Genomic DNA, 14866 nt, shown 5'->3' with positions numbered 1-14866 from the left:
ATATTAAACTTGTCCCTGAACAATAGAGGAAATGTAGAATTTGGGTATTCATGTTGAACAGTTTCACCCTTTAAATGATAAATACTGATTTTTTTTTTTTTTTTTTTATGTCAACACAGAAGCTTCACCAGTTGCAGAATTTCAATACGTTAATGGCAGTGATAGGAGGTCTCTGTCACAGTTCCATTTCCAGACTCAAGGAAACAAGCTCATGTGTTCCTCATGATGTAACTAAGGTTGGTATTGTTTTATAAATGAGATAACTTTTAAACTTTTTTTGTCATTGCCTACACACACATGCACAAAACTAAGCTTACTTTGTTAAATCTGACAGAGGAAAAAAAAAAAGAAAAAGGAAGACTTCCTCTGTTCTTTTTTTTTTTTTCTTTGTCATTTCATCTTTACAAACACCAGTTACTCCTACACTTTCAACCCTCTCTTGGAGATTTGTAGAGCTTTCTCAATTTTTTTGTTTGGGTATGAGAAGATGCATTTTCATTTACATGAGGTAGCACAGAATAGCATTCAAACAAAAGCGGACAATTATATCCTAGAATATTTGAGAATAAAACTTTGCTATCCATAGCAACACTGACCAGCCTGAGTCTATAAAATGCTAGCACAGACGTCGGCACTTTAAAACTGAAAAGACCAGTTCATCTGATCTTTCCCTATGACAGATTTTATCTAGTTGAGACTTGAACAAACTTAACTCCAAGACACATATATTGTAATACAGTGGAACATTAGGAATTAATTAAAATGAAAATTTCAACTCATGTGAGTTGTAGAATGGACATATTTTTGCTGTGATTCCAGCTACTAAAACTGTGAGGTTTTTGTTTGTTTGTTTTGTTTTGTTTTTTAGCTATGAAATGGCTTTAGGCACTTGGTCTTAAGAGACTAATGCACTTTATCTTATTTGGGTCCTGAAAGATTTCATAAGGGTATCTAAAGAATTTGTTTTGATCACAGTATATTTAAACAGCTTTAATGAACAGTGAATACCTGAAGTCTAGACCAGAAATGACTTCCCACTGATATCAGTTGCAGATCTCAGGATCTATAGATCCAGTTTAGCAAGATTATTTTAGAAGCATGTTGTTTTACAAATTTCCTCATTATGAGGAGTGGACTGCACATGTGCCTATGATTTGAATAAATTTTTGCATCAAGAAATTGTATATAAGCACTAATAAAAATTAAGTAAATAAAGGTTGGTAATTAATGACTTTACTAGTTTAAAGTTTACTTTAAAGTTTAACTAAATAGATTAACTTGTGAAGGTTAAAAATCAAGTGGTTAGACAGGAACTTCCACAAGAAAACCAACCAACCAAAAAAACAACAAACAAACAAACAAAAACATTGCTCCATTGACTTTATAATAGTAGAAGTCAGCTTTGTGCCTGTACAGTTTTAAGCAAGGAAGGTGTTTATATGGCTAGACTTGAGATTTGTTTGGCCTTTGCAACAAGTTATGATATATGTTCCTTCGTTATCAAGGAAGAAAGCTTTCTTAAAAGCACAGATGTGCCACCTTGAACTGTAAGAGTTCTGGTCATGTTGTGATAGGACCATAGCACAGTGTAAGGTTTCTCTGCCAGTCCATTCCAGCTGGTGACCTGGAAGTTGGAGAATTGCATTCCACATTGTAAGGTGAAGATGCTTGCTTTTAGGAAGGTCAGAGACATGACAGATAGCTTATACATTACCTGCAGAAGCATCCCCTTGATTGAGAGGATTCTTTCTTTTCATTGACTTAATAGGGAATGTAGGAAGGCTGGCATTGTAGATGAGGCACGTAAGATGTATTATTAATTTAAACAAGGTGAATAACTAGATTTCATTTGGAGCCTAGAGATTTACATTTTTAAATCGATGTTGACAGTCACAGTGAGCAAACCACTTAAGAACAGTATGGAAAATTCTTGTGATATATGACCAGAACAGAAGGAGGAACCACTTTTTATTATTTGTTTTCTTTTTCTTTTTAGGTGTTTAATGAAATGACAGAATTGCTTTCATCTTACAAAAACTATGACAGTTATCGACGTGCCTATAACGAGTGCACTAACTTTAAGATCCCAATCCTTGGGGTCCACCTGAAAGACTTGATATCGCTTCATGAGGCCATGCCAGACTACTTAGAAGACAAGAAAATTAACATATACAAACTGTACTCTCTGTATAACCACATAAATGAGCTGATACAACTCCAGGAAATGCCACTTCCCCTGGAGGCTAATATGGACCTTGTTCATTTGCTTACAGTAAGTCTATTGGATGAGATAAATACCTCCATTTAAAAAATGATTTTCAAGTACCTCTCAAATTAAACTAAGTAGAGAATTCCATTAATTATAAATACTTAACACTGTAAGACTTTTTTTTCCTTAAAGAAGTGTACAATAACAGAAGAGAAAAAGTTAGTGATGCTGGTTTACCCGGCAGCAAGGGTAGAGGTGCCTCGTGAACACTTTATTATTTTAAAGTTTATTAGAATTTTCTCCAAATCACTTCCATAAGGGAAGGAAACATTTATTTACATTTCACTATGGTAGTATACATTCTGTGTGTACTTTCCTTATGGAAGCACCCTGACTCCTCTGCTGATTAAGCCTCAATAGGCAGAAAGATAGAAAGCTTCCTTAGGGTGCACCTTGGAGGCAGAAGATTGCGTATAAGGCTTGCTCGTGTTGGACGTATAAACTTGCACGTAAAAGGGGTTCCTCAAGATGTGTAGGGTTAAACATACCACATTTCTAGCCAAGTTTCTTCTGGTACTAATAAAACTGTTTGACATAAAGATCAGTCAAGCGTAGTTGTATTGTGCTTCTAGTAATCTCTAGTCAGTACATGTTACGAATAAAATTAATATTACCTAGCACATGTGTCACAAAAATAGTTCTAGCTTCTCCTGGTAAGTTAAAATAGTAACTTTTAGTAAAACAGTAAATCTGCCTTCCTTGTTTCTCAGTTTTGCTTGGCCCTAACAAGTCTTACAGATTGGAAAAGCTGGATAGCCTGCTGACTCTTTCTGGTTATGTGCCCTGTTTCAGGAAAACCTCATAAATAAAATGTTCCTGTGCTTAAGGTTATTTGTCCTCTCTGACAGCACTTGTGTAAGGTCTTGTGCCCAAGGCCTGAAACAGGCTATTCAGTACTTCCCATAGAGCTACGTAAAGTGGTGAATTTCTTCCTGTAAAATGTTTTAAATGCTTTGTCTCAAATGATTAGAAGTTGATCTTTTTCACTAACATTTTATAAAAGTGCCTATTACAAGCTTGTAGAACTTTGGCCACAAGTTCATGTAACTATATATTACAGGACATAAAATAAAAGAAATACATCTTCATTTCAAAGCAGGAGTTTCTCAACTGCTAATATTCCAGGGTGTATGATTTTCTTGTTTGTTCCCTGTTGTTTTTTTTTTCCCTCAAGTCTTTCTCCCTTGTGTTCCTATCAACAGCCAAATCAGTTTGACGAGGCAGTAGTGATTACGTACATGAGTCAATAATTTATAGAAATATCTTAACATTTGCACTAGTTTTTGAGTGTCAGAAACTACTTTAAGATTTCCCCAGGAATTAAAAATTATTCACTACTTTTACTACAACAGCAATCTTTTAGTTGTTCACAAGAAAGTTGTTGCACATTTTAAATTTAAGCCATGTTATTCAGCTTTGGTCTGATGTGTTATTTGCATTAAGCAGTATATTTTGGTTTCTTATTTTATATATATGTGACTGCCACCATCTTGACTGATATGCTAGGATAACTTGAAACTGATTTTGTTATGGAGAGAGTATTTCAACATTGTATTTTCTTCAGACTTGCCTTGGATGGAGGCTTGTAACGCATTTACCTGTGGCTTTTCTGTTCATGTTTCTAATGTGAATATTTTCATATAGTCAAAAAGTGTCATGTTGCCAGTCTTAAATCTTAACTTGAAATTGTTTCCAATTATTTGCTATACCATTTTCTGGGGCACACCCATAAGCAAAGATATAAATTTGGTAACTTTTTCAAATTCCTTTATTTATCCAGGTGTAAAGTATCTCACTCTACATAACTGCAGTTGACAGCTAAGTTCTCACTAAATATATGCGAGTCCATCTTTTATCCTCATCATATACTTGTCAGTTCAGTGTAGTCCCCTGACATGTTTAAACAAGAATTTTCTGAGAATTATGGTTGACAGACAGTTTCGTTGGAATGGTGCTTAGTTGCATGGTAGACTATTTGTGTATCATGGGAGTAACAGGTTTTTTTCAGGTTACTTATTAACACACGGCTAGTTATGCCTTCAGTTACTTGCGTGTTAATGGCTGTAGCTGTGTAATGTTACAGATTTCCAGATAACAGCAGCAACAGACTGGAATTTAGAAATGCGCCTATTTCAAATCATGGTCAACGCCTATGCAGCTCAAATGCATTTTTTTCCTGTGGTGCAACCTAAATTAAAAAATAGTCCATCGAAATATACTAATGCATGCCAGGAAGAAATCAATCAAGTAGTATCAACTGCTTTGGGATTAAGCTAATATTGTGTTTGTTTTCAGCTGTCCCTTGATCTGTACTACACAGAAGATGAAATTTACGAGCTTTCATATGCACGAGAGCCAAGAAGTCACCGAGCTGCGGTAAGAGCCTTTCCAGATTCTTAACAAATTTAACTTTTATCCCTTGCATTCATTTTATTTTGTATGTTTTTGGTTTAGCATAAGCTTCATAGACTGAGCAAAATCTGTTAAAGCATAAATAGTTTGATGATGGTTGAATAGGTTGATGATGAAGCATAAACGAGAGTATATGCAAGACTTGACACCAATGTTGGGTTTCACAGTACAAACACAAATGCAGTTACTTTTATAGAGACATCAGGCTCAACCTTAACAAACGATACTGGTTCTTTTAAGTTAAGAATTCTTACATGACTCAAATGATCAAACCCATGAGTGCAGTTTTTGTTCCTGTTTTATAAACATGGAAAAGATGGTGAATTTACAGGGTTGCCAGTGAACCGTGAGAATTTAAACCATTGTTTTGGACAGTTCAGGGAAGAGCTTTCTCTGAAGTACCACATAATTATCGAAAGTATGATGTTGGGTCAGATAGGCCATTTCTGCAGTCCTGTATCACAGAGTTCATCATCACAAATTGAGGAAGCATTATACTGAAAATATTTTAACGTGGTACTAATAAAGTTCCATTCAATTTATTGTAGCCTTTGACACCTTCTAGACCACCAGTAGTTGCAGACTGGGCCTCAGGAGTAGCCCCAAAACCTGATCCAAAAACCATCAGCAAACATGTTCAGAGGATGGTGGATGTAAGTATGGTTGGACTATATACCTTACATCTCAGTTATAGTCTTAATGTTTAGGTATGAAAAGACACGAAGGGAAAAAAAATAGGGTCAGACACAATCAGTGATGTCATTCTATAAGTGGAAATAGGTCTGTCACACAGCTGCTTCTCACATAACATTAACCTGGCCAAATAACCCAGGCAGCTGCACAGATTTGGCTAGGGAGATCATCATTGACAGCATTAACTGAGTGCATTAGTACAAGTTGTGCCTTAATGATGATCTTAAAGAGTGATGAAATAAGAGCTAGTGTTGTGAAGCGTTCAGTCCGTTTCATGTTGGCTTATCCGTATCTTCCTACAAATCAAAAAATCATCATGCTTCTTCAGACTCAAGCAAGAAAAACAATTAGAAAAAACTTGTACTGTTGAATAGATATTGAGGGAAAGTGGGAGAGGAATCCTCTGAATATTGTGAAGACTTTCTGAAGTGGTAATTCAGTAGTTTCTATACATGTTATAAACTATTCTACTATTATCTTACGCAGTCTGTCTTCAAAAATTATGACCATGATCAGGATGGATACATTTCTCAGGAAGAATTTGAAAAGATAGCAGCCAGTTTTCCATTCTCATTTTGTGTAATGGCTAAAGACTGGTAAGTACTTACAAATCTCTTTTAACCTAGTTCTGCTTATCAACTTTGTAGGCCCTGTGTGTGTTATTTCTGTTGTTTTGTTAGCGGTGGTTTTGTTTCCTTTTTTTTTTTCTTCTGTCACTATGATGGTAAAATCATCCTCTTCACCAACAAATGGAAGTGAAAACAACTGACAAAAGCGTCTTTTAAGTGTTTTGTGAATGAACTCTTCATGAGCTTAAAGAAATAACCAGGCTGATGTAGGAGTAAGAACAGAGATAATAGAAGAAATATTTTTAGAATGATATGCAGTATATACTGCTGAGGAACTTTCCAAAGATGACCTGTTCCTAAAAAATAGAGAATTGGCAAATGTATATTTTGGTCAAATTCAAAATATTTCTCGCAGCACATTAAAGCATGGAAAAATACAAACATGGTTATTTCAAAGTTTTGAAATAGCTTTGAGGTTGCATCTCATATACAGATAGTTCATTTATCCTTACAAGCTGCAACTGTAACATGTAGAGAAGCTTCTGTAGACTTTGGGAACTGTTGACAAAATTACTGATATCGCTGTAGTTCTCGGCCAATTAAAGTATTGCCATTATAAATTGTGAAGGTATGTTTAGTTCTCCTTATTGGTATGTTTAATTCTCCTTATTGCTTTTAAGAAAAGAGGTGCCTCACAAACAACTTTTCTTATTTTCAGGGAAGGTCTGATTAGCAGGGATGAAATAACTGCTTACTTTATGAGGGCTAGCTCAATCTATTCCAAATTAGGACTTGGGTTTGCTCACAACTTCCAAGAGACTACTTACTTAAGGCCTACTTTCTGCGACAACTGTGCTGGATTTGTAAGTTCACTTTTTAGTAAATTATGTTAATATTGTTTGGAAAAATGCCTATTTTTATCTCATAATTACTTTGTATCACATACAGAAATGAATCTGTTTAAAACACCAATGAAACTACAAACATCAGGCTACTGCCTGTGTAGCTATTTAATGTACCTTTTATATCCCCCTTGGCAGTGCTATTATCTGTTTAAACATGGCTCCTACCTTGTGGTGTTTGGGTGCATCACTCTCAGAGAAGACTTTCCAAATCCAGAGGCTTCCACTCCACTGGGCTGTCAGAGCATGTCCAAAGGAGGGCTACAACGATGGTGAAGGGTCTAGAGAGCAAGATGTATGAGGAGTGGCTAAGGTCCCTTGGTTTGTTCAGCCCAGAGCAGAGCAGGCTGAGGGAAGGCCTCGTGGCAGCCTGCAGCTTCCTCATGTGGGGAGTGGAGGGGCAGGTGCTGAGCTCTGCTCTCTGGGGACAGCGACAGGACCCAAGGGAACGGCATGGAGCTGGGACAGGGGAAGGTCAGGCTGGGTGTTAGGAAAAGGTTCTGCACCCAGAGGGTAGTTGGGCACTGGAGCAGATTCTCCAGGAAAGTGGCACTGAGAATATTTGTATGTATGTATAATCTGTAAATATTCATGGATCTGAGCCTGCTGGAGTTCAAGAAGCATTTGGAAAATGCTCTCAGAAATATGGTTTTATTTTTGGGTGGTCGTGTGCAGAGCCAGGAGTTGGATTTGATCCTTGTGGGTCCCTTCCAACTTGGGATATTCTATGATTATATGAACTCATGTCCTGGTACACACAAGCCCCGTGCCTGGCACAGGAAGATTTAGTAAAACTGACTCCAACCACTTCCTAGCTTAGCTGGGATCAAACAAGAGTGCTGATGCACAATTCTACATCTACTCTAGTTCTGCACCTTCACTGGGAGCTGTTAGATCTGCTGATGTACTCATTAGAGACTAGGTTAAGCTATTTTGTTTGTGATTAAGGAACATGCATACAAATATTCTGTTTACCTTACTCTAAAGATGTGTAGGTAGTTCATATTTTGATTTTTACCATTAAAAGGATATGAAAACAAGGTACTCTGCAAGTGCTCAAGTCTCAGATGTGAGTGGAGTGTTTAGTGAATATTTTTATCCAGAGATATCAAATGTGCACAGAAATACGTTAATATACATTGTTTGAATTTCAGCTTTGGGGAGTCATAAAACAAGGATACAGATGCAAAGGTAAGATACTTTATTCTTTGTTAAACGTAATCTATAACTAATGGTGAATGGCAAAACAACCAAATAAAAAAACACCTTGATTTTTCCAAGATCCATTGCTATGTCTATGGACCTATTTAATCTGGCCTCTCAGGGAGAAGGCTGACTCAAGAATAGGATGACAGACATGCTCCAAAAGAAATGCGAAGGTGAAGGAACTGATAGCCCTAACCTTTTGCAAATCTTCACTGAATCCAGAGGGCTGATAAACAGACCCTTCTATTCTGATGAGTGCAATACAAATTCTCTGAAAACCGTGTAACAGATTCACAAGTATTTTGCAGTTTTCCACCTCATGCACGTATCTGCTTTCTCTGCAACTCCTATAGTCAGAACTGTTACAACCGTATGTTGCTATTTGATATTTTTATATTGAAAAGGAGTTTGAGGTGTATATATAGCAAGGGGATATAGTTGAGTTGTTACTAAGCGTATATTGTTTCAGGTAAGGCATGTAGAGAACCTTAAAGAAACTTTCTTGCTTCCTTTGGAAGTAACACAGTGTGAGAGCTGACCTGAAATACTACAACAGAGCCACTGAATCATGTCAAGTTTGTTTTGTTTACAGACTGTGGAATGAATTGCCACAAGCAATGCAAAGACCTGGTTGTGATAGAGTGCAAGAGAAGACCCAAAACTTCAGTCCCAGACAGCAGCCCAACATCTGCTCTTGCTTCAAGCCTCTGCACACTAGGGGTCAAAGAGCAATTCCATGGTGAGGAAAGGTCACATTAAAAAGATCAAAAGATCTAGATAATTTTTGTTTTGTTCATTTTTCTTTTAAAGATGAGTTGTACAGTATTGTTTAGGGTTTGGTTAGTTAATTGCAGAGTTTTACCAACATAGTAACTAGAACGAGTAGGCCTCCAGCGCAAGCAGTAAGATCAATGGTCTGTATAAAACTTATTAACATAAAATATCTAGAGGCTTTTCTCTGAGCTTAATGGTAGGTATGCTGTGATTGTGATGGAAGACTCCTGTTTTCCTCTTAATAATCCTACTGAGATAAGGCACAGCACTGTTCCAAGAGACATGATATTGAAAAATGTCCCATGACACCAATTTTACATTTACCAATGTAAAAACAAAGAATAAATAGTTTTATTTATTCATTAAAATCATGTTTAATTACTGTACCTGCTGGTTCTCCTTTCTTGGAATAAAATCTTGGCTCAATTTATGATGCATGTTCTACAGGACAAGAAGAAGGACCATTCACGTTTCCTAATGGAGAAGTAGTGGAACACAATGAAGGCAGCAAAGACCGAACCATTATGCTGATGGGTTCCTCAGCTCAGAAAATCTCAGTAAGACTGAAACCAGCTGTGGTTCATAAAGGTACACAGACTGATTCTGTACTGCTGTTTGGTGATGTATCTCACAGGCAGACAGAGAAGAAAGAAAGGTTACCAGAAAATCCTTATCTCCAGCCTACTCCACCATCCCCATGTCCAAGCCCACTACTAAGCCGCAAAAAGGCATATGTTAAATGGGAAAACAAGGACTCCAGCCAGAAAATGAAGGAGGAGCATCACAGCTATAAACCCTCATACCACGAACTTGAGCAGGTATGTACATAGCGAAACAAATTAGGCTTTGTACAACAGTACTGTAAAGTGGTTAGAGTGGGGTGGCTGAGTGGGAAGGTGTTGCACTACCACTGTGCTCCAGTATAATTGCCAGAATAATCCATGAGAGGTATCATGAATTCTTAGCCGCTTTAACTGCATCAGTGATGTTTCACTTCAAATGCAATTTTAGTAGTGGTACAGGGCTTAGGGAATACATTTTGAAGCTTTTGTTATGGTTACATTCATTCCTGTAGCCTTTTAAGTGACAAGCAAGAATGTGACTGTAATCCAATTGCTTAGGACAGGATGTTACTCCACAAAATAAGTTATTTTAAGGAACAGTCTTCTGCACATGTAATACAAGACTGGGAAACTTGAATTAGTGTTTTAACATAACTTTGACAGGATACTATTTATGTAAGGCGTTATGTTGAAACCAGTTTAACACTTACCTTAACAAAAATATTTATGGCTAAAGAAAATCTGACTTCTAATACAAATTTAAGACAACAATGTTAGTCAAAAAAAAAAGTTCCTAGAAGTACAGAGAATATAGAATAAACAAAAAGCATAGTGAGATGCACATCAGCCATTACTAAACAAGGAATTAGAAATCTGTTCAAAGCTTTAACATTTTCTTAAAAGTTAAAAAAAATAAAAATAAAAATGTAAATATCCCAGCCTGCCTTGGAGACAACTGTTCTGAACAATGTATAGAGTAGTTTTCTGTATTTCTTTCCTCATGGATTACAATGCTGGTAAACCAGCTCTGTGTACAAGCTCCAAACTTTACAGAATATAGTGTCTACTGTTATGTCTTGCATGTCTTGATTCTCACTATGTAATCAAGCACTGTAAAGACACATTTCTACACCATGTCTTAATTTAGACTCTGCTTCGGATTGTAAGAGGAACTTCTTGTTAATGACTGATAAAACATTTTATAGATAGCTTTGTGTATATATATAAAACATGTATATAAGATTTGCAAATGATTGTCTTAATACATTAACTGCTTGTTAGCTAAAATGTCTCATCCTTTTAATCTTACTGCGTGTAAGCTAGTATCTTTTCTATCGTTAAGAGACATCTCCAACTTATGTTTAAGCCAATCAACCTAAATATACAACCAGACAATCCTGAAACAAATTTAAAATCAAATCCCATTCTCTATTTTTTTTGTTTGTCTAGGAAAGAAATATTCTAAAGGCAGACAATGAAGGTTTAAAGATCCAGCTGGAGCAGGCACATAAAACAATCGAATCTCTTACAATCCAGAGAAGAAATCATGTAGTTGATGACCTACAGCACAGAGACTGCTCCTAGCAGAAAAGGGGAAGATCCCTATGGAAGAATGGAAGACTGAAGGTGTGACAAAGCTGCTTTACCAAGTGATCTGGAGAGCTAGTCCAAAGGATTTTAAACAGAAATGCTCTCCTTATTCTGTACACTTCTGTATTAGAAATACACTCTTAAGTGTATAAATGAATTCCTTTGACCTTTTTAAGGTAATTTAGCATCATCTGCATGATGAAAATCATATCTTCTGGGATTGCTTTTAAAAGGAGTGACACTGTTCCTGAAGTTTATGTTCATGACGGATTCCACAGTGAGTTCGCTGCAGGCAGCACACGTTACTCTACAAGTGTTCTGACAATGTAGCTACTCATAAGACTATCACCTCAGATTTGGTCCAAATTCAGGTTTGTAGAAACATGATCAATAAAGCTAAGCATTTAAGTAAAACTGCAGAAATATTCCATTAAGAGAGAGAGTTCCTTCTCATTGTGTCTAAAAACAATTAAAATTATTAAGTGGACTGTGGCCTTTATTTCTGAAGTTTAGCAAAAATATTAAAATAAGTAAACCTAATGATATTTGATTACTTGATTCTTAGGCTTTGTTAGGGTAAACTGACAAATGTTTTAAAACTCCTTCAGAGCTTTGTAGTCCTGCTGCTCAAATGCTTACCTTTGTTAAGGTAAAATATGAGACTTAAGAGTTTAGAGTGAACACTGCTTCCATTTTTGTGGAAATGAGCCCTACTTATTCAGCTTAAAGGATAGCTTGCTGTCCCTTTACCATAAATATGGGACAAAGTTGATTATTTTTTTGTAATGTCAAATGACACCAGTGTTGCAACATCTGAGTACAACCTTAAAGGCCATATTATGAGGGAAACTGTATAGTAATCCCAGTGCAACAGATAATGTATTTCTGAGCTTCTAACATCTTACAGCTCTAACCGGGATTTTCCATTATCTTTCTCATAGCTTTCACATGCACTTTATCTAAAGAGTCAAGCTGACCATGCTCTCATGTGTATAAATTTTGTATAGTGAAAGGTGCTAGGGAGGTAACAGTTTTCTTAATGCTATTAAGTGTTCATACTGGCAAAAGATGACAAAACAGCGTTTCAAGTTACTGGTATATTTGTCAGAATAGTCAATTTTAAAATTGCATTTGCGTTTCAAGGTAATTCTTACACTTACAGTTGTATAAAACTCACTTGCATTTATCAAGCAGGCATTTCTCATCATACATGTAAACAGCAGAAAGTTAAAACTTGATATATTTATTAATAACGTATACTTAATGCTCTTCAAAACTTGCAAGTTACTTTACAAACTACATTATAGATTGAATTTTTAGTTGACCCATTATAATAGCATGCGTGCTTTGTGTTCAAAGTGGCATAAGTGTATGTTCTATCTCTAGTTTACAGTCATTAATTGTCAAGTATATGAATGCTTTACTTACTGTTTAAAAAAAAGACCATTGGAAACTACTTAGCAGTTTACTGGTTCTAAATCCTTGTTTAGCATTTGGATTGTGCTTGTACCTCCATGACTGGTAGGAGACAGTAGTAGTAGTAGTACTAGTAGTAATGGAGTTTGTTATTTACTGTAAATAAATATGGTATGTAAAGAGTTGAAATGCATATGACAAAAAATAGCAGCTGTGAAGATTGTGCAACTTTTGTTCCTCATACACTAAACCTGAATTATTAACAGTTAACACGTAATTGCACTTTGATTAGTGAAGCAGTCAAAATGGCTTTCAGGTCATGTTTGTAAACTTGCTTTGCCAATTTTCTGTAAGCTTCTTGATATTTGTCCTCTGTGCAGGACTACAGCAAGGAGAATTTTTGATATGCATTTAGCAAACAAAAGTCTATTTCTGCAACAAATAAAACAAACAGGATAAATACTTAATATATTTTCATGTATTTGGAAAATACCTTCAAAGAGCAACAAAGACTGGTAAATCCTGTTGTGCAGCTAACTGCTTGCTTATGCTCTGGACTCTGGATTCTAATAGAATTTCTGTATGTGTATATATATATATATACTTTGTTCATTTCCTCCCCTCCCTCTCCAAAGTAGACAAACTAATGTCAACAGCTGGCCCAAAGGCCAGCGTTAGTTACTATGTTACAGAGTACTAAGGTTTAGTACTTAATGCTTAAAATTGAGTTAAGACCATATTTGTACAGTCGTAAATGTTAACATTTCTCTCTGTCATTCTATTGTTCCTACAAACAGTTTGAATGATTTACAACACCTATTTGCAGGAACGTCTTACAGAACCAGTATATGGTGCTTCATGTGTGCTGAAAGCTTCCTGCTTCAAATGACTTGGTTGATACCTGGAAAACTTGAGAGCTCTTCAACTACCTTCAGGTTCTATGTTTGCCAAAATCCCTTTACAATCTTTTTTTGTTGTTGTTGTTTTTTTTTTCCCCTGTTTTGGTGATAGTCCCTTCTTATTACTTTTGGGACTTTGATTTTGATGCATGAAAGACTTGTGCTAATAGCAAAAACAGACTGTACTGAGATACTGCTGAAACCAGCCGAGCTATGAGCAAATATCACATGCATCTCTGTTAACCTTAATGCTCCTCCTCTATGCTAGGAAAAAAAGATACAGTTAAACTACCAAGTGCTGTTTAAAGTCTTATCAGCAAACAGTGACATTGAACACCACTTATAATTTATCTTGTAATAAAAATGAAAAGCACTTACCTTTATGCTTTCTCCAGGCTCAGCTGTGTTTCATGTACGTACAGGAAGGAAGAAAAAATGAACACCCCCGCCCCAACTACTGTTTATTTTTAAGTATAAATTCTGATCCTCTAAAGATAAAGTAGACTGAATAATATAAAAATGAAAATGGCAGAGCTACTTTTAATATTCAAATTAAAGACAACTGCATTTAAAGTAGCTTAGAAATGCTTTTGAAAATATCAAAGCTACCTTTTAGAATTTTTTATTATAGCAGCAGTCTGTTATTCTGTTGTAACTGATCTCTACAGCAACTTGAAAAGTTTTTGTTTTAATGCTATTAAAGAAGATTGAAAAAGTGTACAGATTGTAAAGATTTTATATATAAGTGTAAGATTTTGGTTTAATATTTATAATAGAAAAAAATATTAAAATTGCACATTGCCTCTGCGTTTCTATCTGAAAAATCTTAACAACCTAAATTCATTTTCCTCGATTCTGTTATCTGGGACACTTCTGGGACTAACCTAGTGTCTGAGTTTCTACTCTCTGTTGCACCTGAGACCATTGAGAATGCTCGGGAAGCTAGGCCTGCGTAGATTATTCTCTCAGTATTTTAGTGGTTGAGAAGCTACAGACACTGTTTCTGCCACTCTAATGTTCCAAGTATTGCAAAGCACAATATCCTATTAATTCTGAAAAGATTTAACAGCATGATAAAAAAGTTTAAACAAGTCTTCTGCAATTCCTACTAAGGCTGGCTATTACACAGACAACATCACAGCACCCTGAAGATTTACTATTTACCTTACAGCAAAACTCAAATACCGCATCTCAAAGCCATTTTTTATGTGAGGTATTGAACATCAAAATATCTGACAGAGGGGAGGCAAGAACAAGTTGTGTTTTGTTTCAGAATTACAGAAATTAAAAATTGAAAGCTTCACAAATAATTAGAAGTTATTTCCTTAATTTACATAAAGACGATAGTAACAATCATGTAGACCTATGCTTTTTGTCCTGTTTTGGACACTGACACTTTCAAATGAGACAATACAATTGGGATGTATCTGGAATCTGTCCTGTCTGGTGAAATTTTCCTGTATTGTTATCTACTGCCTTGTCTATTTTGGTCATGATCATAAAAAGCAAGTTTCATCATTACTGCAAATCACCAGCTGGAATTCTTCCTTACAAACACAGGAGCACTATGAGA

The 14866-nt window shown here is 35.9% G+C and overlaps 1 protein-coding gene across 8 annotated transcripts in view; it reads left to right on the top strand.

Moving 5' to 3' along the window:
- RASGRP1 (RAS guanyl releasing protein 1) overlaps positions 1-14738 on the top strand; it is a 44158-nt gene extending 29420 nt beyond the window's left edge. For 3 of the 8 annotated variants that reach the window (XM_050710738.1, XM_035539039.2, XM_050710739.1), the window contains exons 8-17: positions 120-236; positions 1997-2272; positions 4565-4645; positions 5230-5334; positions 5861-5970; positions 6662-6806; positions 8000-8036; positions 8644-8790; positions 9273-9643; positions 10838-14738. In XM_050710738.1, coding sequence (XP_050566695.1) covers positions 120-236; positions 1997-2272; positions 4565-4645; positions 5230-5334; positions 5861-5970; positions 6662-6806; positions 8000-8036; positions 8644-8790; positions 9273-9643; positions 10838-10972 — 1524 coding nt within the window. In that variant the 3' untranslated portion in view covers positions 10973-14738. The remainder of the gene's footprint in view (positions 1-119; positions 237-1996; positions 2273-4564; positions 4646-5229; positions 5335-5860; positions 5971-6661; positions 6807-7999; positions 8037-8643; positions 8791-9272; positions 9644-10837) is intronic. The other 5 variants (XR_007708272.1, XR_007708273.1, XM_050710740.1 and 2 more) reach the window with 3 other exon arrangements.
- Positions 14739-14866: the final 128 nt, after the last annotated feature.

The sequence above is a fragment of the Cygnus atratus genome, chromosome 5 (assembly GCF_013377495.2).
Source record: "Cygnus atratus isolate AKBS03 ecotype Queensland, Australia chromosome 5, CAtr_DNAZoo_HiC_assembly, whole genome shotgun sequence".
NCBI classification, from domain to species: Eukaryota; Metazoa; Chordata; class Aves; order Anseriformes; family Anatidae; genus Cygnus; species Cygnus atratus.
This window is presented reverse-complemented; position numbering and strand designations above follow the sequence as displayed.